The 26374-nt window shown below is 35.8% G+C and overlaps 1 protein-coding gene and 1 non-coding gene across 2 annotated transcripts in view; one reads left to right on the top strand and one right to left on the bottom strand.

Moving 5' to 3' along the window:
- Positions 1-366: 366 nt before the first annotated feature.
- XPR1 (xenotropic and polytropic retrovirus receptor 1) overlaps positions 367-26374 on the bottom strand; it is a 218594-nt gene continuing 192586 nt past the window's right edge. Inside the window, exons 12-15 of the mRNA XM_019428051.2 lie at positions 19830-19996; positions 15436-15575; positions 9451-9672; positions 367-6267 (exon numbers count right to left, since the gene is read on the bottom strand). Coding sequence (XP_019283596.1) covers positions 6207-6267; positions 9451-9672; positions 15436-15575; positions 19830-19996 — 590 coding nt within the window. The 3' untranslated portion in view covers positions 367-6206. The remainder of the gene's footprint in view (positions 6268-9450; positions 9673-15435; positions 15576-19829; positions 19997-26374) is intronic.
- On the top strand, positions 17196-17302 carry LOC128778955 (U6 spliceosomal RNA). The gene has a single exon (XR_008424808.1). It is a non-coding gene; the product is annotated as a U6 spliceosomal RNA (small nuclear RNA).

Below are 26374 nucleotides of genomic sequence, written 5' to 3'. Positions count from 1 at the left end.
CCATCCAATCTCATCGCCCTACAGCTACTGTCTCCTCTCTACATGGATATGTAGTGGTAACAGGAGTCCAGCTCTCCAAAATACAACATATCATTTCACCTAATACTTGAGATTCTGTGTATATTAAAAAAAGACCTGTTGCATCAATCCATTAGATGCCTAATATTATCTAAAGAAAAAAGGCCATTTAAGATTATTTTTTAATTTAGTAAGAGTTAAAAATTTTTTCACCCTTGAAGTCTGTTTGCCCTAAACCCTCCTACAAGTTAGTCCAAGTTAGAAGAATCATGTTCAGGAATCCAAGAAACCCAGAGAGAAAAACACAATCACACAAGCCATTCACCAATGACAAAGGAGTCAGCAAACTGTTGGAAAACAGAGCTTGTAATAATGAAAAAAGGACAGAGTTTGTAACCAATCACTTATTTTCTTTTAAAAACACAAAACCACATTAACTTTTTGCTTTATACAACCATCTAGAAACTATAAAACAGTACCACATTGTGCATTTAACCTACTTATCAAGAAGGGAACTCCACACGTCGTAAGAATTCTACCCATATAAGGAAAAAGGAGACAGCTAATAGCATAGTCACAGATACAACATGAGTCCAAGCAAGCATCAATTCTTTGACGTCACCTTTTCCATTTACCAGAGTGGAGAGAGTAAGAAAGAAAGCAAGGGCGAAAAAAGAGGGAAAGAAGCACCCACAGAGAACTAATCACATTCCAGTTACTTTTGACAACTATAGCTCAGGGTTTCATAGATAGTATCATTTGACCAACACAATGTGGTAGGGGGTGAAGGAAACATGACTAGAGGGAGAGGGTTTGAAAAGACAGATACATTTTACACCCTATTCCCCTCCTAAATAGTCTTGATACAAGCTTCTGTGCTAATCCAGAATATAGCAAGAAATTAATCTTAACAATGTGATAAAGCTTGAATTCTGCTTTTTTTTTGCAAATGTGAGTGGCTCACAATTTTACTTTACAGTTCAAAAGAATAACAATGTCATGACCAATTACAGGATTCTTTCAGGATTCCTTACAATCTTTCTCCCTATTCCCACCATGCTGGTGTTGCCACAGGACAATCAGGGACATTTGGGTAGGAACTTCAGGAAGTTTCGGTAGTAAGATGGAATCCTTGCTTTTTCTTAGAAGTCCACACCTTTCTGGTACTAAGTCTCCCCTCTGATTTGCGGTTGTACAGAGGAAAGGAAATAGAACTAAGGTAATATGGTGGAAGTTTAGTCAAGTAACTGGTTTGAAGGTATACAAGATGAGACTGTAATTAGCAGACACACTAAATCCAAGGCAAACAATTGGTTATTTGATTGTCCTCCTTAGGTTGATGGCACCATAAAAAACTGAAGGTGGCTTTGATATACTAATAAAATAAACCAAAGGTCTGCCACAAGGAAACATACTTTAGATGAAAATTAGTATAATGTTTCTCTTCACTTCAGGGGAAACTCTCATCTTGTCCCTCTCACTTCCTCTTCCACCATAAGTATGCAAGTATATTCTGGAAGATTCTTAAGGGGCAACTCAGCTATCATAGTTTTGCCAACTCATGTAAGAAAGGCCATTATGAACTGTACCAATCAGCAGGCTCATCTCCAATCCCAGGCAAACCTCTCATCACTTAAATTAAGCTCTTCCCAATCTAATGAGATTAACTTTTTCATGTTTGGTGAGTAGATGTGGTTTAATGCCAGTTAAATTATTGGTTTGTAGCACTGACCATTACAAATGTCTTATGCTCTAATATAATCAATTCTATCCCACATTATCACTGTGCTCTGACACTGTATATATAGATTGAAAATATAAGGCAGAAAGTTAGCTTTTAAGATTTACTACCAAGATGGACACCTGAAATGCAGAAATGTGTTAAGTAATTTATAAAATCTCATTTTAACTCTAACTCTCCTAATCATCATAAGCAAGAAATAAAATTTAGATGCATCATAAAATGAACTAAGCTGGTAAATTTGATTCTTCTTCACCATTTTCTCAAGTTCTACCATAATTTGTATTGTCTTAACCTAGTGACTACAGATCTTATATGTAATGATGCTGGCTTTTTTATTAGGTTTGAGAAAACTGACGATTTTGTAGTTGAAAAGGCCATAGATTGAACTTTTTTTTTTTTGAATCTGAGAAGCAATCTTAATTTAAAAAATTTAAATATGCTATATAGCAAGAAGTACTTATTTTCCAAGACAGGCAACTTTCATGCAAATTAAGGAGAATCATAATCTGAAATCTGTTTATCAAAGCGTAATCACTTCAGAGAATAAGTTTTTGAATAAAATAATGCCATGGATATGGTTATTTTCTAAATTATTTTCCTTAGACTAATAAATTTTCAGTTATTGCTTAGAAAATTGCATTTGGGCATAAAGAACCATTTCTTGAATAATGCAAAATAATGAAAAATGATGGGAAAATAAAGGCAGGTCTCTACCAGCAACATAACCACTGAGAGGCGAAACAGCGAGGCATCACCAATGCCACTGAGCTCACACACTTTCCTAACTGTCCTGCTTCTTGCTGCCAGGATCCAACATCTTCCTGCTCCTCTCTGCTATCTCCACAATTATTTTATTTTTCTTCAACTAAATGTCTGTTAATCTGATGCCTGTACAACTCAGTGATGTCACTTTTTTTTATTCTTGTTTTACTTCACTTGTTAAGAAAGGATGAACTGCTTTCTCATTATCATGAATGTACGTTGACCAAACCATGGTGAAAGGATACCATATATCCACAACTTCCGGTAAAATCTTGTTAAAATCTTAAAACTCTCATGTTGAAAATTTGGGGGAGTTATGGATCCTAGGGACTAGGTCCTTCTTTAAGGGTCCATATAGGTTACTGATGAGGTGTCAGGCATTCTCTCACATCATTGCTGCTGAATCTGAAGTTAAGCAGCTTTCTTAAGAAAAATGAGATACTAGGAAAATAAGTTGTTTATGGGTTTTCAACTTCTTTCCAAATTTAAAAATTACCATTATAACCCAATTAACAATGACTTAATTTTTGATCATTTTATTGTCTCTCTGTATGGCATGAAACCATCAACTATTCATTCCATTCTAATGGCATAGGCAGGCTTAAGTATAGGTGCATACTTGTGAGTAGAAAATAAGCCATTTTTTCTGGGTCTTCCAATTTCTTTACACATGTCAACGAACTTTATTCTTTTATTTATACTTCCTTTTCATTCCTTTGGGGAGTATTTAAACTGATGACATAAATTGATTCTTAAATAAAAATAAAACTAGAATTTCCAAACCTAAAATCAGATAAAGTTTTACCTTTGGTTAGATTGCTGCTCCTTTAAAATGACCCTGTGATATTAATTTCCTAAGAGTTCTAAGAGTTTCAGTGTACAGACGTCTCCAATAAAATATTAGGTAGGACACAGCATTGGCAACTGCTAGGGCATTTAAATTTAGAAGAGAAAAATGTACGTTGCCTTTTTTTTCAAAGAAAAAAATTTAAATGTATATTCTGTCTCCCAAACTCTTCCTCTTGATGAGGAATAGCCCTCTTTTCTCTTTACAGCTTTAGGAGGAAAATGAAGCTGTGTGTTTCAATACTTATTTGAGCATCTGTCATGGTAAGCTGAAAGTTACAGAAATCTTATCATTCTTGAATAGACTATGCTTATAGGACAAACATATCAGAAAAGAATTCTAACACTGTATTGTCTATGAAAAAATAATACTGATTAGGGCCTAGGATCGTAACAGTTGAAAAAAGACCAAATTGGTCGTAGGATACACTGAAATAAAAACACTGGGGAGTTCAAATACCAAAAGTCAACTGCAAGACTTCATGTGTGTCATTATATAGTTTTACTAATAATAGAAAATGAAGTTGACAATTCAAATTGCTCTGGATACACATTAATTAGTACCACCAGTTTTATTTGTACAAGAAATGACTGGTCCACTGGACTTATCTAACTCAGTAATAATTACTGTTATTTCTCGACAGACCAGTGATATTTCCCCCATAGTTTTAAAGTACAAAAACAAAATAGAAAAAAAAAAAATCCCAAGTATAAATAATGCAACCTTTAATCTATTATGGGTCACTAAATTGTTACCACTGATTATGATGATTCAATTTATTTAAACTAAAAAAAAAAAAAAAAAAAAAAGAGAGAGAGAGGTAATTAAACTATTCCGCTTCAGTTTTTGGGCCAACAAACATTGCTTGGCAAAACATAAAAAAACAACAAAAGCCAAAAATTTGTATGATTTTTCAGAAAAAAATCTCAATTTGGAAAGGGAAAAAATTTGGAAGTTTATCAGAATAAATCTGGAATAAACTCCTTTGGAAACGAACTATTTGTCAGTTAACAAATAGTGGATGGAATTTTGGCAGTAACAGTTGACTTGAATATAACCTACTGGATCACGACAGGTATGAGTGAAGACCTACAATACATGGCAGAAGGGCAGATGACAAAAGGGGCTTATTAATGGGTAACACCCACGTGTTTAAGACTAAGGAAGTGATAACAGCTCGTTTGTCTCTCGTCAAAACGACGGAAGTAATTTACTTTCACGAATCCACTGATGTTGATGCTGGAATCTTCAACTGGATCTAGCCGGATGGGAGGATTAAAACACACTTCACTTTTTCCTGGAATTTATATTAATTTTGATAGATAACAAAATGCTCAATTTAGTGCCAACCACATTTAGGAAAGTAAAATCCTTTAAGGTTGGGGCTTATTTGGATGATTTAGGAAAACAGGAAAGAAATTAGACAAGGAAGTAAAAATGGGCATTGTGCACAAACCATGAGAGCCTGAAATGTCTAAGAAATGTATTTTTTGTTTATGACCCAAGTTTAGACCCCCAAAATCTTAAAAGCAGGCTTTCTCTCACAGGAGGGCATGAAATACAATATTTATCCTTTAAAACTGCTGGGAGAAATGGCTGCCAAGGTCTGTTTTATTAATGTAATGTGAAAGAGGAAGGATTATTTGTTCTTTGCTCTCAAATATACGGTTTCCCCAAGACAGACTTTCAATTTGATCAAATTTTGGCTAAAGTAGTGAGTCCAGATGAAAAAATATCCAACAAAAGTGTAGGCAGTTTCTGAAATAGCTTTATCTTCTAACTCAGAGTTAGGAAAGGTTTCAATTACCCTAAATGCTGAAGCTTAATAAGGCATAACTTCAGTTGTTATGGTTGGAGTATGGGCAAATATATTCCACATCTGTTCCTTAAACAAAAAAGTATCAGACCTCTTAAAAAATGTCAACCAGTTGTGTGGAAGTATATAGATGCTTTGTTAGGAGAGACATGCTCAGGATTCTAAAGCAGCAGCAACGTAAAAACTCAGTAATAAAACTTTGGCTTAAAATTAAAAAAAAAAAAAAAAAGAAAGAAAAATCAAAGTCAAAGTGGTGCAAGTTATCTCGTGAAAGAGGTATTGCGGACTAAACCCTCAAATGCGGTCCAACATTAGTTTCCCCTGTCTTCTTTCACTGTTACCACCTTCATTGCACAGGAGTTATATCATTCTTTTATGGTTAAGTTTCATAAATAATGAGAAAACTATATGCAACAAATACATCATATTTCCCACCCACCCAGCAACCCTCCCCAAAATAAGAAAAGTTACATCAAATTAAAAAGTAGCTTCGTGAATGAAGGTACTGCTCTAAGTTGCACTTTCCCTGCAAGTGCAGCCAGTGCTTTTGCGCTGGGTATGAAGGAAAGGAAAAAATTCTCCACATAAACGGACAAAAAAGTTAAAAACCAATGTCCGGTTTCAACCAGTCAAAACCGGGCCAAGCGGAAGCCGAGGTATCTCGGTACCGTCCCATCAGAGGGTCCTTGCAATGCCTGTTCTTCATCCTGATAGGTATCTGTGTCCTTGTGATTGTAAACAATCCATAAGATACTATGTTTTTGTTCCTTAAAATGTCCTCTGATTGGCAAAATGAAGTAAATATTTGTTTTAAAAATAGAAAATGAAAATTAAACCAGAAGAAAAGAAAAGAAACACAGTGAGCTTGTTTGGAGTCCATAGGATCCGATCTGGAAGAGCTCGGAAAATGTGTTATGTGTCTTCTCCTGTTTTCGGCTGGAAAGGTACTAGAGGTTGCGTTGGTCGAAGAAAGAATTGTAGAGTAGGAAAACCAAAGATGTTAAACTAGACCAGAGGCTTCAAGTGTTAGCTTCATCATCTGTGTCTTCTATCAATACCTTAGTGTCACGAGCCTTGGATCTAGGGAGAAAAAAAGCACATAGTCCATTATTAAAATACAACCATGTCATGGTATTGGATACATTTCCAATCTTACCACCATTAAAAACACATTGTAGGGGCGCCTGGGTGGCTCACTAGGTTAAGTGTCTGACTTCAGTTCAGGTCACAATCTCACAGTTCATGAGTTCGAGCCCCACATTGGGCTCTATGCTGACAGCTCTGAGCCTGGAGCCTGCTTCAGATTCTGTGTCTCCTTTCTCTCTCTCTCCCCCGCCTGCTCTCTCTCTCTGCTCTTTCTCAAAAAATAAACAAACATTAAAAAAATACATTGTAAAAGGGCATTATATACTGCACCAGATGGACTATTCTTGGAGTTTCATATTCAGTTTCAGGTATTATTGGAAAAACATTAAGAAAATAGACTGCAACCAGAGGAAGGTAAAAAGAAAAATGGCAGGTCATGTGCAACAGAGAGAGAAATTATCCAAAATGAGAAGATCTGAGTTGATCAGCCATAAAAAAAATAATGAAATCTTACCATTTGCAACAACATGGATGGACCTAGAGGGTATGATGCTAAGTGAAATAAATCAGAGAAAGACAAATACCGTATGATTTCACTCACATATGGAATTTAAGAAACAAAACAAGTGAACAATGTAAAAAAAAAAAAAAAAGAACACAAACAAAAAAAACAGACTCTTACATATAGAGAACAAACTGCTGATTGCCAGAGAGGAGGTGGGTGGAAGGAGGGGTGAGATAGATAAAGGGGATTAAGAGTACACTTATTGTGATGAGTGCTGAGTAATGCATGGAAATGCTGAATCACTATATTGTACACCTGAAACTAATATAACACTGTATGTTTATACTTGAATAAAAATAAAAGGAAAAGACCTGAGTTTGAGTATTGACTCTGTATGATGTAACTTTTGGAGTGTTAATTTTCATCTCTGTAAAGCAGGAATAATAATACCTATTTATATAATAGTACTTTTACCTCATAGAGATAGTGTCAATATCAAGTGAGAAAATGGATGAAATAAACATCAGCAAAGTATTAAACAAATTATGATGAGGTTGATAGAAATACTGCCATTTGAGGTACACACGAAACAAGGTGAGTAAGCCAGCAAAAGAGAAGACCTAAGGAAAGGCATGACATTTGTCTCCAAAAAGTTGACTAAGTATAATGTAGAAGAGGGAGGAAGTTATGTTAGAAAGTTATGTTAGAACTAGCATCAACTGGTTGAAGTTACTGTGAAGCATATTTCAGCCCAACATAAGCTATTAGCCACAATAACCATCCAATAATAAAATCAGGTGCCCCATCTACATAAACTTCATTATCATTGACAACTGTCAATCAGCATATGATGACCATCTCATCAGGATGCATTAGAAGAGATTCTTCTACTAGATGAAAAGTGGGATAAGATAATGTTAAGATACTTTTAAATTCATAAGTCCTATGAGGTACAAGCGGTACTTTGTGAAGTGGGTATTATTACTCCCACTTGACAGAGGTGGAAAACTGACGTTCAAAAAGGTAAAGAGTGTGTGCTAAAGGTTGCGTGAGTCACAAAGTCTGTACTCAAATTCAGAATTTATTTTAGATTCTCTGCTCTCTCCATTTCACATAACCTGTTCCATTGTTTTTTAAGTTTTTATTTATTTTAGGGAGAGCGAGAGAGCATAAGTGGGAGGAGGGACACAGGGGGAGACAGAATCCTAAGCAAGCTCCACAGTCAGTGAGGAACCTGATCTCACGAACCAGGAGATCAACCTGAACTGAAAACAAGAGTGGATGCTTAACCGAGTGTGCCACCCAAGTGCCCCTCTGTTCCATTGTTTTAAACATCTTCTTCTGGTTGCAATCTAATATCTCAGTGTTTTTCCACTTAACACCTGAAACTGAACGTAGTAATCTAGTGCCAAAAAGCTTCCTGGTTTCTGAAGCAGAAATAACATATGTTTAGACTGCCCTCTGCTGGTGACTAATAAGGATCAGCCATCCACATTTAGTAGCTCAATGAGACAACTGCCTAGTCCTCCAGTTCTTTTCAGCACTTACCCTGCTGACCCCACCTACCAACCCCTAGTGCCCCTCCTCCTGCTTCAAACTCTACTTCCTCACTATAATTGTATCATGCTTTGTTTTGATGTTCTTCCCACTCACCTCCCTGGCCATTCCTTTCCCAATCCTTTACTTCTTTTTTCTCTTGCCCGTGTTTCCTCAGGCTTAGCTTCCTGTTTTCTGCCCTTCTTTTCTGTACTTTGTCTTCTTCAGAGAACTTCCAAATTCTATTTGAAGCCTGAGCAATTTGTACTCTGCCCCCTTCTACCTATGGGTTACTATTACCACCTCCTATTTTTTTTTTTTTTTTTACTTCCTCTAAAACATCTCCTTCTATTATTTTTAGTCCTACTGTAAAGCATCCTGACCCAAGTCCTCAATGTCTGATATGTAAGAATACTGCAGTGGCCTTCCAGTTGGTATTCTGGCCTTTAGTGTCCCCTTTCCCAACATATTTTGAAAAGTGCCATTAAAACTCATGAAAATACTACTTTCCTGTCATTCTTTCATGAAAAAAATTCTCTGACTCCTTCCTGCCTATAGGATCAAGCTTGTTTTTTCCAGCCTTTTACAATTATACTTCATCTATTTGGCTAAATTTTCTTACTCTAGTTCTAGTCACATGGCTTTTCCCTCTGCCCCTCATTTCTACCCTTATGTCTTCATCCTGTGCCTCTGGCCTAGTCAAGCACTCTCTTATCCTTTAGAAAACTGCTCATGCTCAACATCATTCCCATCCACTGTGAAATCTCTAGATTCCAAATGCAGCGACAATATATTCTACATTATTGTTCCTTTTAGGATCATACAAAGTTAATGACTTATAAAAATACTGCTGTGGGTATTTAGTAAGAAAATAAACACAATGGCTTATATTTATATAAGCTATTCATATATAAGAGCTCTTTCTGTGAGGAAACTGGTCTAAATCCCATCATAACCACTCTATAAGCAGGGGCCATATTCATTTCAATTTTTTGATGAAAGATAATGCAGAGGAATTAAAATGGTTGAATGCCAGTAAATTCATGTGGTTCAACCTGATACCATCTTAGCTTAATTGTTAACCAGTACTAACACCTGAAGGAAATTCGTTTCAGAAAAGCGGAAGCCATACATACTGAGAAGCGAGGCGAGGCCGGCGCAGGGATATGCTCTGGCTATACTTCCACGGACGGTTTTTCTGGCGGTTTCGTACCCCATCATCCTGGTCCATCATCTGTTCTAGGAGTGTCTGGTCATCTGCATTCAGAGGAGCCACAGAAATGTCCCGCACGGCACGGAATTCACCACAGTTATTCAGATGTTCATTCTCCAGGCGGAAGAAGTTCCACACAAATCGCCTTAGCAAAATAGGGTAGGTAGGTAAATTACTTATAAAATTTGAACATACTGTTGTAACCTGTAAACCTCCCAGTGTATCAAGTGTCCATTCAAGAAACAAAAACAAGGAATTAAAGGTTAGAATATTAAAACAGGAAAAGATGGTGTGGTGGGGAGGGAATAAGAATGACATAGACAAAAGGAAAATTCCAAGGGGGAAAATACAGCAGCGGGATGGCTATGTGTCTGCAGTTCAAGGCAGAGTCTAGGGCCGGAGACTGCATAAAGACAGTTATTTCAAGTCATGGGATTAAGAATAATGTAAGTGGAGGAAAGAAGAGGGCAGAGGATTCAACCATGGAACACTCCCAACATTCATAATTTGGGAAGAGGAAGAAGAACCAGTAAAGGAGTTAAGAAGGAATAGCCAGGAAGACATAGGAGTTTGGCTTCTGAGAAATGACGTGAAAAAAGTAAAGTTAAGGTCAGTACCAAGAACAGATACTGGATTTAGCAAAACAAAGAGGCAGTATGATACAAGAGCATAGATTCTGAAAGACTGTCTAGATTCGAATCATGACTCCATCATTTCCTAGGTGTAACGACCTTGGATGAGTTACTTAACCTATGCTTCAGTGTCATGAGTAACGTGGGACAGTAACAGTATCTACCTCAGAAGATTGTTCTGAGGAGTCAATAAGCTGATACACATAAAGGGCTCAGAACAGTGCCAGGCACATAGTGGGCAATACATGTTTGCTGCTATTGTTATTATTACTGTTATTATTAACACAAGATTATTAACACAAGCAATTTAGTTTGAGTATTGGGAAAAAAGACGAGTTGAATTAAAGGGAGAATGGGGGAGGAGTGTGAGAGCGGAGACAGCAAGTACAGACATCTTTTGAAGAGTTTTGTTGTAAAGGAGACAGAAATGGGCATGAATTGGAGGAGGAAAGTAGATTCAAAGGAGGCTCCTTGCTTTTGTTTTAAATGGGTGATAGAACATCTGAGTCTATTATTAAGCAGATAATTTTAAAGGAAAAATGAAATAAGAACCTCAAAAAGGAATTTTTTTTTATCTATAAAAAAAATTTTTTTTTCAATTTATAAAGCAGCATCATATGTGGAAGAGAAAGAACTGGGAAGGGAGTAGGTCTTGTAGTGATGGAGAGTTTCAGGTCCTAGACCTAGAGATTTGGGAAAATGAAGAAGAGGGGTTGACACATGGTTTGGAGAAAGTACTGACAGCAGCAAGCACAGTTTCCAGACGCTGTCTTATTTTATCAGACCACCCTGATAGATGTGCCCATCCTGACTCAGAGGAATGCCATACACGTCTGCAAATATCTTTATTTCATTTTCACTTGTGAAAGGTATTTTCAGTGTATAAAGAGTTCTAGGTAGGCAATTGTTTTCTTTCAGCACATTGAAAATATCATTTTATACTTTCTTTAAGTAGGCTCCATGACCAGCATGGAGCCCAATGTGGGGCTTTTACTTATGACCCTGGGATCAAGACCTGAGCTGAGCTCAAGAGTCAGGTGCTTAACTGAGCCACCCAGGGGCTTCTGAAAACATCATTTTAATGACTTCTGGTTTTCATTGTTACTTTTGAGAAGTCAGCTGTTAAACTGCCACTTCTTTGACGATAATCCTTTTTTTTAAAAAGGATTTGACGATAATCCTTTTTAAAAAAAATAAGCATTTTAATTCAAGTATACTATAGATATACAAAAGTGTGCAAATTATTAAGTGTGCAACCTGGTTATTATAAAGTGGTCACACTTTATAATTACCACTCAGAAATTAAAAAAATATAACATTATCACACCCCCAAAGCTGCCTTTATGGTGCTGTCCTATGTTCTAGAAAGTTTACTGATTTACCTTTCTTATTGATTTATCTTTCTTATTCATTCACTCATTCATTTATTTCTAATGTTTACTTATTTTTGAGAGAGAGACAGGAGGCAGAGAGAGAGAGAGAGAGAGAGAAAGAGAGAGAGAGAGACAGAGCACCCAAAGTGGGCTCTGTTGCTGACAGGGGAGAGCCCAATGGCAGGGCTTGAACTCACAAACTGTGAGATCACGACCTGAGTCAAAGTCAAATGCTTAATCTGACTGAGCCACCCAGGTGCCCCATACCTTTCATATTTAGTTCTGCAATGGAATAGATTTTGTATACAGTATGTGGTGAGAGTCAAGATTCATTTTCCCCCCATATGGATAGCCAGCTCAGTTGATTCAATATCACTTACTAAAGAACCTCTTTTTCTCCACTATTATTTAGTCACTTTTGTCATAAATCAGGTAATGCCGATGTATGTGTGGAACTGTTTCAGGACTCCCTATTCTGTTCTAGTGGACTATTTGTCTATTCTGTCACTAACACTAGACACTGTTTTAATTACAGTGGCTACATAGGAAGTCTTGATATTTGAGAGTATAAGTCCTATAACTTTTTTCTTTTCAGCATAGTCTTGGCTACTCTTTTTTTTTTTTTAATGTTTATTCATTTTTGAGAGACAGAGACAGAACATGAGCAGGGGAGGGGCAGAGAGAGAGGGAAAAACAGAATCTGAAGCAGGCTCCAGGCTCTGAGTTGTCAGCAGAGAGCCTGACGTGGGGCTCAAACTCATGAACCATGAGATCGTGACCTGAGCTGAGGTTGGATGCTCAACCAACTGAGTCACCCAAGTGCCCCTAGTCTTGGCTATTCTTGATCCTTACTGTTTCCATGTAAATTATAGAACTGGCTTGTCAATTTTCATACACATAATCATTCATTAAATTTATTCCTAGGTATTTGATATATTCTGATGCAACTCACAGTGGTATGTTTGTTAAAATTTCATTTTCTAGTTGTTTAGGACTGTTTGTTAGGGCATTACATTTTTATTTATATTAACCTTATATTCAGGGACATAGCTATGCTTATTTTAAAGGTTTTGTGTAAATTCTTTTGAATTTTCTGCATATGCAATCATGTCATGGGTGAGTAATTAGTTTTATTTTTTCCTTTTTAATTCTTATACTGTCTCCCCAATGCACTACCTATATTTTCAGTATGATGTTAAAAACAAGTAACAACAGGCATAATAATCTCATTCCTGATCTCAAGGGAGAGCTTACAGTGTCTTCCCATTAAATATGGCCTTATTTATGTTTTTTGTAGATAATCTTTAAATTATTTATGAACAAGTATTGACTTTTCTCAGTATTGTTTCTACATATCTGAAGATTTTTCTCCCTTTATTCTGTTAATGTGGTGAGTTAACACAGATTAATTTTTAAATGTTAGTGATTTTTGCATATTAAATCTCACATTCCTAGAATGAAACTAACTTGTGATGTACTATGCTATGATGTACTATGCTTTTTATATACTGTTGGATTCACTAGCTAATATTTTCTTCAGGAGTTTTGCATTTCTTTACAAGAGACAGACTGGTCTTCCTTGGAATGTCCTCCTAGGTTTAGAGATCAAAGCCATGCTGGTTGGACAAAATGGAACTGGGAAGTGTTCCTTTTATCGCCTCTTTTCTCTGGAAGAGTTTTGTGTAAAACTGGTAACATTTCCTCATATTTCTGGAGGAATTCCTTGGGCTTACCATTTTCCTCATGAGAAGAAGTTTAATATGAATATAATTTCTTTAATAGATACAAGCCTATCAAATTTTCTATTTTATTGGTTTTGATAAACAGTGCTTCTCAAGGAATTTGTCCATTCCATGTCAATTTTTAAGGTTTATTTATTATTTTTGAGAGAGACAGAGGGAGACACAGAATCTGAAGCAGGCTCCACGTTCTGAGCTGTTGGCAGAGAGCCTGACATGGGACTGAAACCCATGAACTGAGAGATCATGACCTGAGACAAAGTCGGACACCTAACCAACTGAGCCACCCAGGTACTCCTCCATGTAAATTTTTTAACTTACTGGCATAAAATATATCTTGAGGATTTTTGTTATTTGTAATTTGTGCGTTTTTTCCTTTTTTGCTTAATCATTCATGTTTAGGGGTGCCTGGGTAGCTCAGTCGGTTGAGTGTCCGACTCTTGGTTTTGGCTCAGGTCATGACTTCATAGTTTGTGGGATCAAGCCCCACTTTGGGCTCTGTGTTGACAGTGTGGACCCTGCTTGGGATTCTATCTCTCCCTCTTTCTCTGCCCCTACCCTGCTGGCACTCTCTCTCTCTCAAAATAAAAATAAACATTAAGAAAAAAGTCATGTTTAGATATTTATCAATTTTATTCGTCTTTTTAAAGAACTAACTTTGGCTTGTTAATTTTCTCGACTTTGTTTTCTATTCCATTAATTTCTGTTCTTTATGTTTCCTTCCTTCTACTTTCGTTTGGGTTTGATTTGCTGTTTTAAAATCTTCTTGAAGCCAAAGCATAAGAGACTTTTAAAAACTGAGAACTGAGGGTTGATGGGGGGTGGGAGGGAGGGGTGGGTGGGTGATGGGTATTAAGGAGGGCACCTTTTGGGATGAGCACTGAGTGTTGTATGGAAACCAATTTGACAATAAACTTCATAAAAAAAAAAAATCTTCTTGAAGCTGTATATTTTTCCAATGTATACACTTAAAGCTATACATTGCCTTCTAAGCATGGCTTTAGCTGCATTTTCTTCTGTCACATTATCAGTTTCATTATGTTTAAAATATTTTAAAATTTCCATTACAATTTCAACTTTGACCCCTGGGTTATTTAGTCATGTATTGCTTGATTTCTATACATTTGGGAATTTTCAGTTATCTTTTTGTGATTTCAGTCCTCTGAAATTTGTTGAAACTTACTTTACGGCCTAGCATGCGATTAATTTTGGTAAATGTTCTACATGCAAATAAAAGAATGTGTATTTAGTAGTTGAATGCAGTGCTCCATATATGTCAATTAGGTCAAGTTGGTTAATTAAACTATTACTGAGAAAAGTATGTTAAAATCTTCCCCTAAAATTGTAAATTCACCTACTTCTATTTTTTACCAATGTCAGTTTTTGTTGTTTTTTTTTTTAACATATTTTTAGGCTATGTTATTAGGTGCATACAAAATTGCTAGGTTTGGCAAATATACTTAGTGCAAAATTAGCTTTAGTGCTTTGCTTACCTTTAGGGTATCCGCTTTTACTTAGATTTTGGGCTATCTTGTTAGATTACCGATGTTTTTAGGAAGGTTTAAAAAACAATTCCTCTGGAATTTTTATTATTTCCAGTGAGAAGGCTGCCTCCTGAATAACCCAGAATGCCAAATTGCAAATAATGATTCTCAAAAGATTTTTATTTTAATTTCTAAGACTTTTTTTTTTAAGAGAGAAAGAGAGAGAGAGAGAGAGAGCAAGTGGGGGAGAGGGACAGAGGGTTAGAGAGAGGGAATTTTAGACAGGCTCTATGCTCAGTGTGGAGCCAGACATAGGGCTCAATCCCACGACCCTGGGATCATGACCTGAGCCAAAATCAAGAGTCAGATACTCAACCAACTGAACCAGGCAGGCACCCGTTTTAAGACTTTTTATCTCCCAATTTCCACTCATGAACCTTCCAATGGAGCCCAATTCTAAAAAAGCTTAAAAGCCATCATTAGTAATTATTTTAACTTTCCAAGAATTAATCTTTTAGATCTTCAAGTAGGATTTCCCAACTCTGAGGCTAATGAGAAGTTTGAGAAAAGTTAGAAAATTTAAGCCTTTCAAGTATATGTTTTAATGAATTCTAATTTGTAAGTATTGGGGTTTTTTTTAGGGGACAAAACTTTGATAGACTTTTTGGTAGTTTGCTTACCGGAAAACCTCAAGAGGAGCAAAGACAGTAGCAATGATGTCCCCAGAATGAGGCAACAATGTCATGGAGGTAATTGAGATTTGGATAGTCCAAGCAAAGCGCAGAATCACATCCTCTATGATGGCACAGTAGTAATAGGCCTGAGGAACAGTAAGCAAATTGAGTACACTTACCATTATGTTTCTCACAAATAAGCATACCTGTCACAGCACCAAGACTCACATGTCCCATCAACAAGCACAGATTAAAGAGGAAAAATGGTTTTATTTTTATTTTACTGTTTTAGAAGACCTCACCAATTTAATTTTTCTCATAAATAGTACAATATTCAAAATGAAGTTTTACTGCATTTCATTAATCACTTAACAAATACATTTTATTCTCATATTGTATACCACGCTCTCTTTTAGACCCTAGAAATATAAGCCAGATGAGATCCTTGATCTGACTGAGATTATAAAGTGTACATCATATACTAATAATGACTCAATAGCAAAAAGATTAGCAGATTCATTAACTGTCATTTGTACTTTTATTCTCAAGTTCCTTCTGCATTTGAAGGAAGTTTTTTGCCTTGTTTTTTGACGTCATTAAATAAAATGAAACTTGGATATCATATACATGGTTGAATTTAAGGAATGTTCTATTTTTACATGAGAAAGACAGCATTCAATCATTTTTTTCAAGTGCTAGTACCTAGTATCTAGGCATCCAATTTTAGCCATACAAAAGTTTTAAGTATACAAACTGCCAATAGACTAGAACTATAATTCATGGATTTGCTCATTCTTAATCTCTGGATAATCAGCTCTTTAAATATATGCATTTAAAAACTGGAAACTAGAACTGCTCTGGTAACTGCTATATGACACCATAGCATTTATTTTTTTAAAAAATTAACACAGGAATACTAGTCATGTTAGAAGGCTATTAACAAAAAAAAAAAAAAAGCAGTCCCCTTGCCATCCTCTCCTCTCATTCTCTACAGACAATTTCAAAATTTGTAGCTATCTGTCCGAGGATTTATCCTCCATATTTCTAAATAATGTGTATATATTGCTATATCCTGGTTAATCAATTGTAGATATTATCCACTGCTTATTATCATAAATCTTATGAAGATTTAAACATATTTACATTTCTCTTTGTTCCTTTCCCCATCCACCAATGTAGCAATAATGCAGTTTTTTGATAAATTCACATCCAGTGAATTCATTATTAGGCCTCAATAAAGAGCTACAATTTCATGTTACTTTAAGAGTCCATCTTAAACTGATCTACAATTGACTATGTGGGGCTCATGTTACCAAAAACATGGAAGTCTTTTGGGAGGAATAACTTAACATGAGGTCATGAGACAAAGACAAGTTTTAATATGGAGATAACAAAGATACTTTCTGGACCTGGATGTGGTGCTCACTAATATGCATTGTTAATCCCTAGGAACTGATTTCAAGATTCATATAACTGTGTTCTTAAGTTTTAAATGAAGCTACACTGGACTCCACCAAAAGTTTCTTTTCCCTTTTCAAGGAGAATGAATCTTATTCCAATATTTGTCTTTTTAAAATTGAAAGGAATGTGGTGATCCAGCAGAACATTTTTCTTATAAATTTGCAAATTATAATGGAGGAAAGCATATACTTTATTTTCTAGGGTCATGAAAATATGCAGTAAGGAAACTGATTGAAAAACTCTATTCACTAATTTTATTACATAGAAACAAATAAGTTAGAACTATTTAAAAGGAGGCATGGATTGTGCTCGCTTCGGCAGCACATATACTAAAATTGGAACGATACAGAGAAGATTAGCATGGTCCCTGTGCAAGGATGACACGCAAATTAGTGAAGCGTTCCATATTTAAAAAAAAAAAAAAAAAAAAAAAAGGAGGCATGGATTAACATTTATATAAAGACACAAACAGTTCATCTAAGCAATCAGCACAAGAAGTAAATGTATTATATGGCTCCGTAAGACAAGAACACAAGCAGCAATAAGGCATATGCATCTGGTGAGCACAAAAGTGCCATCACTAACCTGAGCTCATGTCTGCTCTCTGACTTGCCCTTATTAACATTACTGATTTCTTTTCTTCCTTCCTTCCTTTTTTTTTTTTTTGAAGATTTTTTTTTAAGTAATCTCTACACCCAACATGGGACTCAAACCTATAACACCAAGATCAAGAATCACATGCCCCACCGACTGAGCCAGCCAGGTGTCCCCTGATTTTTTCTTCAAACGAGATTTACAAAGATATGTCTAGTACCTAGGCCATATATTCTAAATTTGCACATTGGAATTATTGCTATATCTTACATAAAAAAGATCAGTGTTAATGAATATCCTCCTTTCTGTCTTCATTTGCTTATGTGAAGTTACCCTACTCATTCTTTGTACCTACTCTCCTACCATCCATCTTCAGTCGTCACATGTGAAAACAGCCTTCCCTACTCACCAACTGAATATTACATTTTTACACACTTTTCAAAGTACAGTTTTGAGGTAGTGATGACATTTTGACATAGTATATGAAGTATTAGTAACCCAATCTATACATTCCCCCCCCCCCATCACAGAATTTTAGAACTGGGAAAGGATCAAGAAATAATCTAATAGAAGAGAATACACTGTAGTATAGTTGCCTAAAGTTATATAGCTAGTTAGTGAGAGACCTGGGATCAGAATTCACTTACCAGGATTTCTAGTTCACTGTTCTATTTCTTTCAGTATTTGAGTAAAGACACTCTTGGTCTTTGACTTTTTAATTCAGGTCCTCCTACCCAAATACAGACAAAATCCTAAAATAATTCCTAAGGAATTATCCATATATTTCCAGACTACATTGGCACTCCACATTAACAAAAACCAGCTGAAGTAAATGAAAAGAGCAGTCTTCTTGATGCACTGAAGGAGTCAGGCACTTCCTTTCCTTTGTGCTTTCAAAGCCTTGCTCATTCAGTCAAGTCTTTATTCACTGACTCCACAAATATTAAGTCTACTATATGCCAGGAACTATGTTGGGCAGTGAGGGATATGAATACCTAAGCAGATAACTGTAATACAATGTGATAATTGTTGTAACAGAAATTTGTAGAGGGTAAAATGGGATTAGGACAAATGACTAAATATGCTTGGAAAAATAGTCTTTTTAGAGACAGTAACACTTAAGCTGACTTTTTAAAAGGAGGAACAGGAGAGGATGTGGAGAAAAAGAAACTCTTGTGCACTGTTGGTGGCAATGCAATTGGTGCAACCACTGAGGAAAACAGTATGGAGAAAAAGAAACAGAAATACCATATGATTCAGTAATTCCATTACTGGGTATTTACCCAAAGAAAACAAAAACACTAATACAAAAAGATATCTGTATTCCTTTGTTTTACTGAAGAATTATTTACAACAGCCAAGATATGGAAGCAACCCAAGTATCCACTGATGATGAATGGATAAAAATGTACACACACACACACACACACACACACACACACACACACGCACACACACAAACACACTGGACTATAAAAAGGATGAGATACTGTCATTTACAACAATATGAATGGACCTGAAGGTACTATGCTAAGTGAAATAAGTCAGAAGAGCAAGACAAATACCATATGATTTCACTCATGGGGACTCTAAAAAACAAATTAATAAACAAAAAGCATAAACAGACCCATAAATACACAGAACAAACTTGTAGTTGCCGGAGCGATGGGAGGTAAAGGAATGGACAAAATGGGTGAAGGGGAGTGGAAGGATACAAGCTTCCAGATAGGGAGTAAATAGGTCACTAGGATGAAAGGTACAGCATAGATCCCGGGATACAGTCAACAGGATTATAACAGTGCTACATGGTGAAGGATGGTAGCTACACTTGTGAGCATAGCGTAACATACAGGGTTGTTGAATCACTGTGTTGTACACATGAAACTAATGTAACACTCTGTCAATGATAACTTCAATTAAAAATAAATAAAATGAAAAAGGAGGAGCAAGAGTTTGCAAGGCAGACAAAAGGGAGGGAAGAGGGTATCTGAGATAGAGGGAACTACATGTCAAAATTAGGTCACAAATTTTGTAAGTTATTTATTCCTCTGTTCTAGACTCTACCACATTATAGTGCAATTTGTCTACTTACCTGTTTAACATAGGTTATGGCCTCTTGGAGAACCAGAACTTTACTTTGTTTTTATTTTCTATAGTGCCCAGCAGTTGGTAAAAACCTGACATTTTTGTTGACAGAATGCATTAGTATTTTTTGGTAATTAGTTGTTTTTTTTCTAAGTATATTAGGTTGGGATTAGGTATGTACCATAATAGGGTTTAGCTGGTGATACACTTGAGTTTTTGGGGTTTTTTAAAAAAACAAATACACACACTTTTGTACATACTTTTTGGGGGTATACAATCTCTTCCCGGAGAAAGGTGTTTTCTCCAGCATTCTTATCAAAGAGACCCCAGTCCATCTTCAGATCCCAGATGAGGGTATAGCAGGAACTGATGATACAAAACACAATCCAAAGGTAAAAGAATACCATGGTGTCTGAGTGACCTCGTTCTAAAGAAAATGGAAAAGTAAAAGAGAAAATTACTAGATTAAAGTAAAATTCTTCATTAAATAAAACTCATTTAAAAAGCAGATTCTTTCTTTATACAGCTCCATAAAGGAAGTAAGATTTTATATAAATATCCCTGGTTAGGGACACTAATAGAAGTTAAATAGTAAATCTGATTCTCCTGAAGTACAAAGTAATCACCAAGCATTTATCAAGTACATATAATTTGTACAGATGTGCATTTTTGGAGGCTGTATGCTGAATACATAAAAATCCAAATAACTGCAATAGAGGTTTTGAATATTACAAAAGATGTCATTTTAATTTTTGCCATCAGGTGGCAGGTTAGGGTCAAAGATGAGAAAAAATTATGAAACCCCACTAATAAGAAATGTATCACATGTGTTTCAACAAATTCTTACATTGTTTTTATTTTAGAACATTTCCTTGGTACACTTAGATCTTGTCAATACTTACTGTGAAGGCAACTAGATAATTTTAATTCTAGATAAAATGCCAGAAAGCAACACACTGATGAGGAATTTATCCTTAAGGACATATATAAAAGCAAATTTCTCTCATTCACAAAGCATGATATTTTTGCTTCTTTAGAGGTTGTTTATAGATACAAAATGCTGGGAACACTATAAAGTACACTAAATCAGAATAAAAATAATTTGTGTATGTGCTTATGTAATTTAGTATTTTTCACTCTTAAGTGCTTCATATATTCTCTAAGGAAATTCTTTGCTAAGTTTTGAGAGTCATCATGATGTTATTTGTGTTCTCTAGATGCAGGATATAGGTATACAACTACTAACATAGTCCTCAATTATCAGGAAAAAGAGGTATGAAACATCTAATTCAAAAAAGTTAAAAATTTTGGTTAGTTTCCCAAAGGCATAGAAAATAAGGATGTATCATGCCCTCACCACAATCCTTCCTATTACAATAAATTAAAGGGTGCCTCGCTGGCTGAATTGGAAGAGTATGTGACTCCTGATCTCCGGGTTGTGAATTCAAGCCCCATACTGGGTGTAGAGATTACTAAAAAAATAAATAAACTTAAAAAAATTAATTAAAATTCTTCCTACTGAAACAAGTTTTTATTAATCATTTTTATGTATTAAAGTATTACTTGAGTACAGTATGATTCAAAGGCACCCTTCAGAAATTTATATTATAGTGAGTGAAAATAGCCATTTGTTATTGATAAACTTGAGCTCAAAATGAAGTATAAACAAAGCACTAGGGGAACATCAAGGAGAACAGGAATGTTTCCGACAGCAGGAAATAAGGGGAAGTAGCATGTGAGTTATTTGTAGAAGAGTAAACAGTGTTACAAAAGTCAGGCAGATGAGGCAAGGACATTCAAAGCTGAAGGAAGATAATGAACAGTCCTAAGGGTGGGAAAGTACAAGGTGTGTTTGAGGAGCTGCAAGTAATCTAAATATAGTGTGGGTGAAATATGGAGGATATAAGATAAGGGGTCTGATTTAAAATGAGGCTGGAGGGGCATCTGGGTGGCTCAGTTGGTGAAGCATCTGACTCTTGATTTCAGCTCAGTTCATCATCTCACCGTTTGTGAGACGGAGCCCACGTTGGGCTCAGTGCCGACAGCACAGACCCTGCTTAGGATTCTCTCTCTCTTTCAAAATAAGTAAATAAATAATAAAAAAAAAAAGAGGCTTAAAAAATAAATAAAATGAGACAGGAAAAGACACTTGGGGTCTGACTATGGAATGCTCTCTTGGCACTTAAGATCAGATCTGTATTTAAAAAAAATAAGCTGGCAGGTTGCCTGCATCAGAATTACAGCTGATTTAAAAAATACAGATATGTTAGAATTCTAATGTTAATCAGTTCATACCAGCTCATAAGAACTGACTGTTATATTTTCAAAACTAAGCTGATTGTTAAAGTTATTATTAAAAATTAAATTACATAAACTTACAATTAGTTCTACTAAAAACAAAGGTAATAAAAACTCAAAATTCATTACTTCCTAATTAATTTACTAAATTTTGCTTTTATCTTTTTTTGGATTATGTATGTTTATTTTATCTGTATAATGGGAATATTATATAATGCTGTGCTGATATACATCTTTTCCCAACATTCAATGTTATCTTAGTAGCTTAACCTGGCTATGGTGGAAGTATTTACACCACGGAAATCAACAAACACTACAGATCAGTACCTCTTATCCCTACTCCTACCTAAGAGCTGGCACAACACTGTTTAGCTTCTTCTGGACCCAGAAACCAATATTTTTTAAATGGTCCACAGTGATACTAATGAACAGTCAAGCTTAGACATAAACACATTTTCAGGTTTAAACTATTTCTTTTTTTTAAATTTCTTTTTAATGTTTATTTATTTTTGAGAGAGAGAGTGACAGAGTGCAAGCAGGAGAGGGGCAGAAAGAGAGGGAGACACAGATTTTGAAGCAGGCTTCCAGGCTCTGAGCTGTCAACACAGAGCCCGACGTGGGGCTCGAACTCGTGAACACAAGATCATGACCTAAGCAGAAGTCAGACACTTAAACAACTGAGACACCCAATTGCCCCAGGTTTAAACTATTTCCACAAAAACTCTTCTTCACCAATTGTGTTGAATTGTGTTGAATATTTATACTACAACATTGTGCCACATAAATTATCAATATAAAAGGCCTAACAAAATATTTACTTATCTAGTTTAGTTGGATGTGTTCTGACATGTTTATTTCATTCTATAGACAGAGTCTAGCTAAGTATTATTCAGTAATCAACATCATGATTGCATTAAAAATTTTTATAACTTATCTACTAAGGTTTGCAAAGAATAAAGCAAATTCAGCACTTTATAGTAAAGTTCACACTGTTTCTGTATTTTCAAAACAAGATCAACACAAAGAGAGAAAGACAAGCAACTTAACTGTAAATTATATCTGCAACTCTTTCTTTAAAAAGTGAATGCTTGGGCGCCTGGTGGCTCAATTGGTTAAGCGTCCAACTTCGGCTCAGGTCATGATCTCGTGGTTTGTGGGTTTGAGTCCTGCGTCAGGCTCTATGCTGATGGCTCAGAGCCTGCAGCCTGTTTCGGATTCTGTCTCCCTCTCTCTCTGCCCCTCCCCCACTCATGCTCTGTCTCTTTCTGTCTCTCAAAAATAAATAAATTCAAAAACAATTTTTTTTTTAAATTAAAAATTAAAAAAAAAAAAAAAAAGAAATTTAAGGGGCTCCTGGGTGGCTCAGTCAGTTAAGCATCCGACTTCGGCTCAGGTCATGATCTCGTGGTTCGTGGGTTTGAGCCCTGCGTCAGGCTCTGTGCTGACAGCTCAGAGCCTGAAGCCTGCTTCCTACCCTGTGTCTCCCTCTCTCTGTGTCCCTCCCCCACTCGTGCCTTGTCTCCACCTCTCTCTCCAAAAATGAATAAACATTAAAAAAATTAAAATAAATTAAAATTAAAAAGTGAATGCTTACTATGTGCCAGGCACTTTATATATATTCTCATTTCATTTTCATAATAAACTATATTTCTGTTTTCTAGTAAAAGTAATGAAATGAGAATAAACAGATATTCATCAAGAGGTAAAAAATTAGTATTTCTCAAGTAAGTTCAGGTAACATCAAGTTTTTACTGAAAGCTGATTTTCTTTTCTAATTACTAAAGAAATCATCAAATTCAAATTATTATATAAAAGGAGATTGTGTGGGGGGGAGTTCAAAAGAAAAGAATTAATAATGAAATAAAAATCAATGTGCTAGTTTTTTTAATGTCTTAGCTTTTAAACACAAGTCCTATTCTTAGAGTGTAATTCTTAAAATGATATAATGGGTCAAGTGCTTCTTTCCTTTTTTTTTTTTTTTTTTAATTTTTTTTTTAACGTTTATTTATTTTTGAGACAGAGAGAGACAGAGCATGAATGGGGGAGGGGCAGAGAGAGAGGGAGACACAGAATCGGAAGCAGGCTCCAGGCTCTGAGCCATCAGCCCAGAGCCCGACGCGGGGCTCGAACTCACAGACCGTGAGACCGTGAGAACGTGACCTGAGCTGAAGTCGGACGCTCAACCGACTGCGCCACCCAGGCGCCCCATCCTTTCTAAGCTCATATTATTTCCATGAAATTTCTGTGAAACACATACAAGGCCTTACTCACTTTTTAAAAGGCAGGTATTCCAACAGATTATTTTGGAATAAGAAATGTTTTACTTTACTTCTTCAAATAATGATTAGCATATACCTAGTCTACATGTGTTACATTTTGGTCTCTTTTTAATTATTACCCTTACTTGATCTTTCCCATCTCCCAAATGAGGAGTGCTTTTCCCTGAAATCATCTGCCTTTATTGGTATTCAGGGAATGCACTAGAAAGATATTATCACTTTAGGCAAGCAATTACATCTAATTCTCTCTTGGCTAACTCTGGTAGCCCACTTTAGTGATGTTCAGAATCACAGAAAATCAAGTCATTGCTATTCTACCCTGAGCTTCTATTATACACCCACCATGTTAGAAGCATAATTCATGCTGGAAATATTTATGGCAATGGTATCTACTGAATCTAAAACAAATAAAAACAAGCTTCTTAGGGTTTTGTACTCATCATTATCATAAAAGGGATAAAACAAAATAACATGTTAGGAAAAGTGCTGAGAGAGAAACCAGGAAAATTACATATGAAAATCATCCTGAACCACGTTTCAGGAAAGACATTTGGTTTTATTGTATTTTTTTTTTTCAGGGAAGGTATTTTAAAAAATGAAAAAAGTGGGACTGTGTTAACAGAAAGCGAATGGTGTTCTTTTCAACCAAAATCTTTCTACTCTGATAACAGTTTACTGGTTTTTAATCTGAAATTAAATAAAAAAACAAAATAGACTGGACACTGTTTTCAAAACCCAAACCTACACAGGCAAGCTGAATGAGTTTGGCATCTAGCAAATCCAGTTTTAGTCCCATAACCTAAAACATCAAAACACTAAAATGTAAGATTAATATGGTTCTCTAAAAATTAATAGATATAATACTTCCTTGATCTTTAGTGTGTATGTATGTTTCTTTTTAATTTTAGAGACACAGTGAGTGTGTGAGCAAGGGAGAGGGAAAGAGAGGGGGGGGAGAGAGTTGGGGGGGGAGAGGGAGTGAGGGAGGGAGGGAGGGAGGGAGAGAGAGAGAGAGAGAGAGAGAGAGAAAGAGAGAGAGAGAGAATATCTTAAGCAGGTTCCACGCTCAGCTCAGAGCCCAACATGGGGCTCAATCACACAACCCTGGAATCATAACCTGATCTAAAATCAAGAGTTGGATGCTCAACTGACTGAGCCACCCAGGCTCCCCTGTTTTAGTTAAAATGTGAGGTCACATGTATTATACCTTCTTAGGTGATTATCATATTTATCCTCACAACAGGCAAGAAAGACATTATTATTCCTGTTTTATAGTTAAGAAAGCTTAAATTTCGAGAGATAGTAAGTGGAAAGATAACTGGATTTGAAGTGAGAAAATCTGGGTCTGAATCCAGACTCTGCCTCTTTCCAACTCTGCGATTATAGAGAATCCACAATCTTAAAATGATTGAGACAAAAATGGAAATCATTAGGGGTGCCTGGGTAGCTCAGTCAGTTAAGCGTCCGGCTTGGGCCCAGGTCATGATCTCACAGCTCATGAGTTCAAGCCCCATGTTGGGCTCTGTGCTGACAGCTCAGAGCCTGGAGCCTGCTTTGGAATCTGTGTCCTCATCTCTCTGTGCCCTCCCCTGCTCATGTTCTGTCTCTCAAAAATAAATAAACATTAAAAAAATTAAAGAAAAAAAAAAAGGAAATCATTAGGTCTACGGATAAATGAGGAAACTAGACATAGGAATCTTTATCCAAGGAACTTTTTTGTACTAGTCAGCTTTCTCTATGTCCATCTCAATTCTAAAATGAAAAGGCAGTTCTATAAAACCATGAAGTAATATTAAAAACATTTCTATGGTCTGTGAAAAACAGAATTTAAATACTATACATATATTACTTCATTCTGTATATAAAATTATGTTTGTAGAAAAAGACAGAGGTGTCTATCCCTGATAAAGGAAGATTATTAAGGGGAGTCACTTTCAAGCATTTCTGAATTATCTGAATTCTATTTTTATAGTGATATATACACATCCATGTTTTGTATAATTAAGACGAAAAAGAAAAAAGCGGGCTAAGGAAAATAGTTGCTATTAGGGTAGTGATATTTTAGAGAAAACTTAAACAAGTCTTTAATATTGCTACATTGTTTTTGTAATAAAAAACAGTACAGAGGAATTCATTTTTTCATGCAACAAATGTTTAAATGTCTACTATAAGCTGCATTGTTTACTATATAGTTATAAGATTAACTCAAAAGACAAATTTATTCCTAT

Source organism: Panthera pardus, unplaced genomic scaffold (assembly GCF_024362965.1).
Source record: "Panthera pardus isolate Hobbes unplaced genomic scaffold, ASM2436296v1 HiC_scaffold_21, whole genome shotgun sequence".
In the NCBI taxonomy this organism is placed as follows: domain Eukaryota; kingdom Metazoa; phylum Chordata; class Mammalia; order Carnivora; family Felidae; genus Panthera; species Panthera pardus.
Note: the sequence above shows the minus strand (reverse complement) of the source record. Positions and strands in the feature narration are given on the sequence as shown.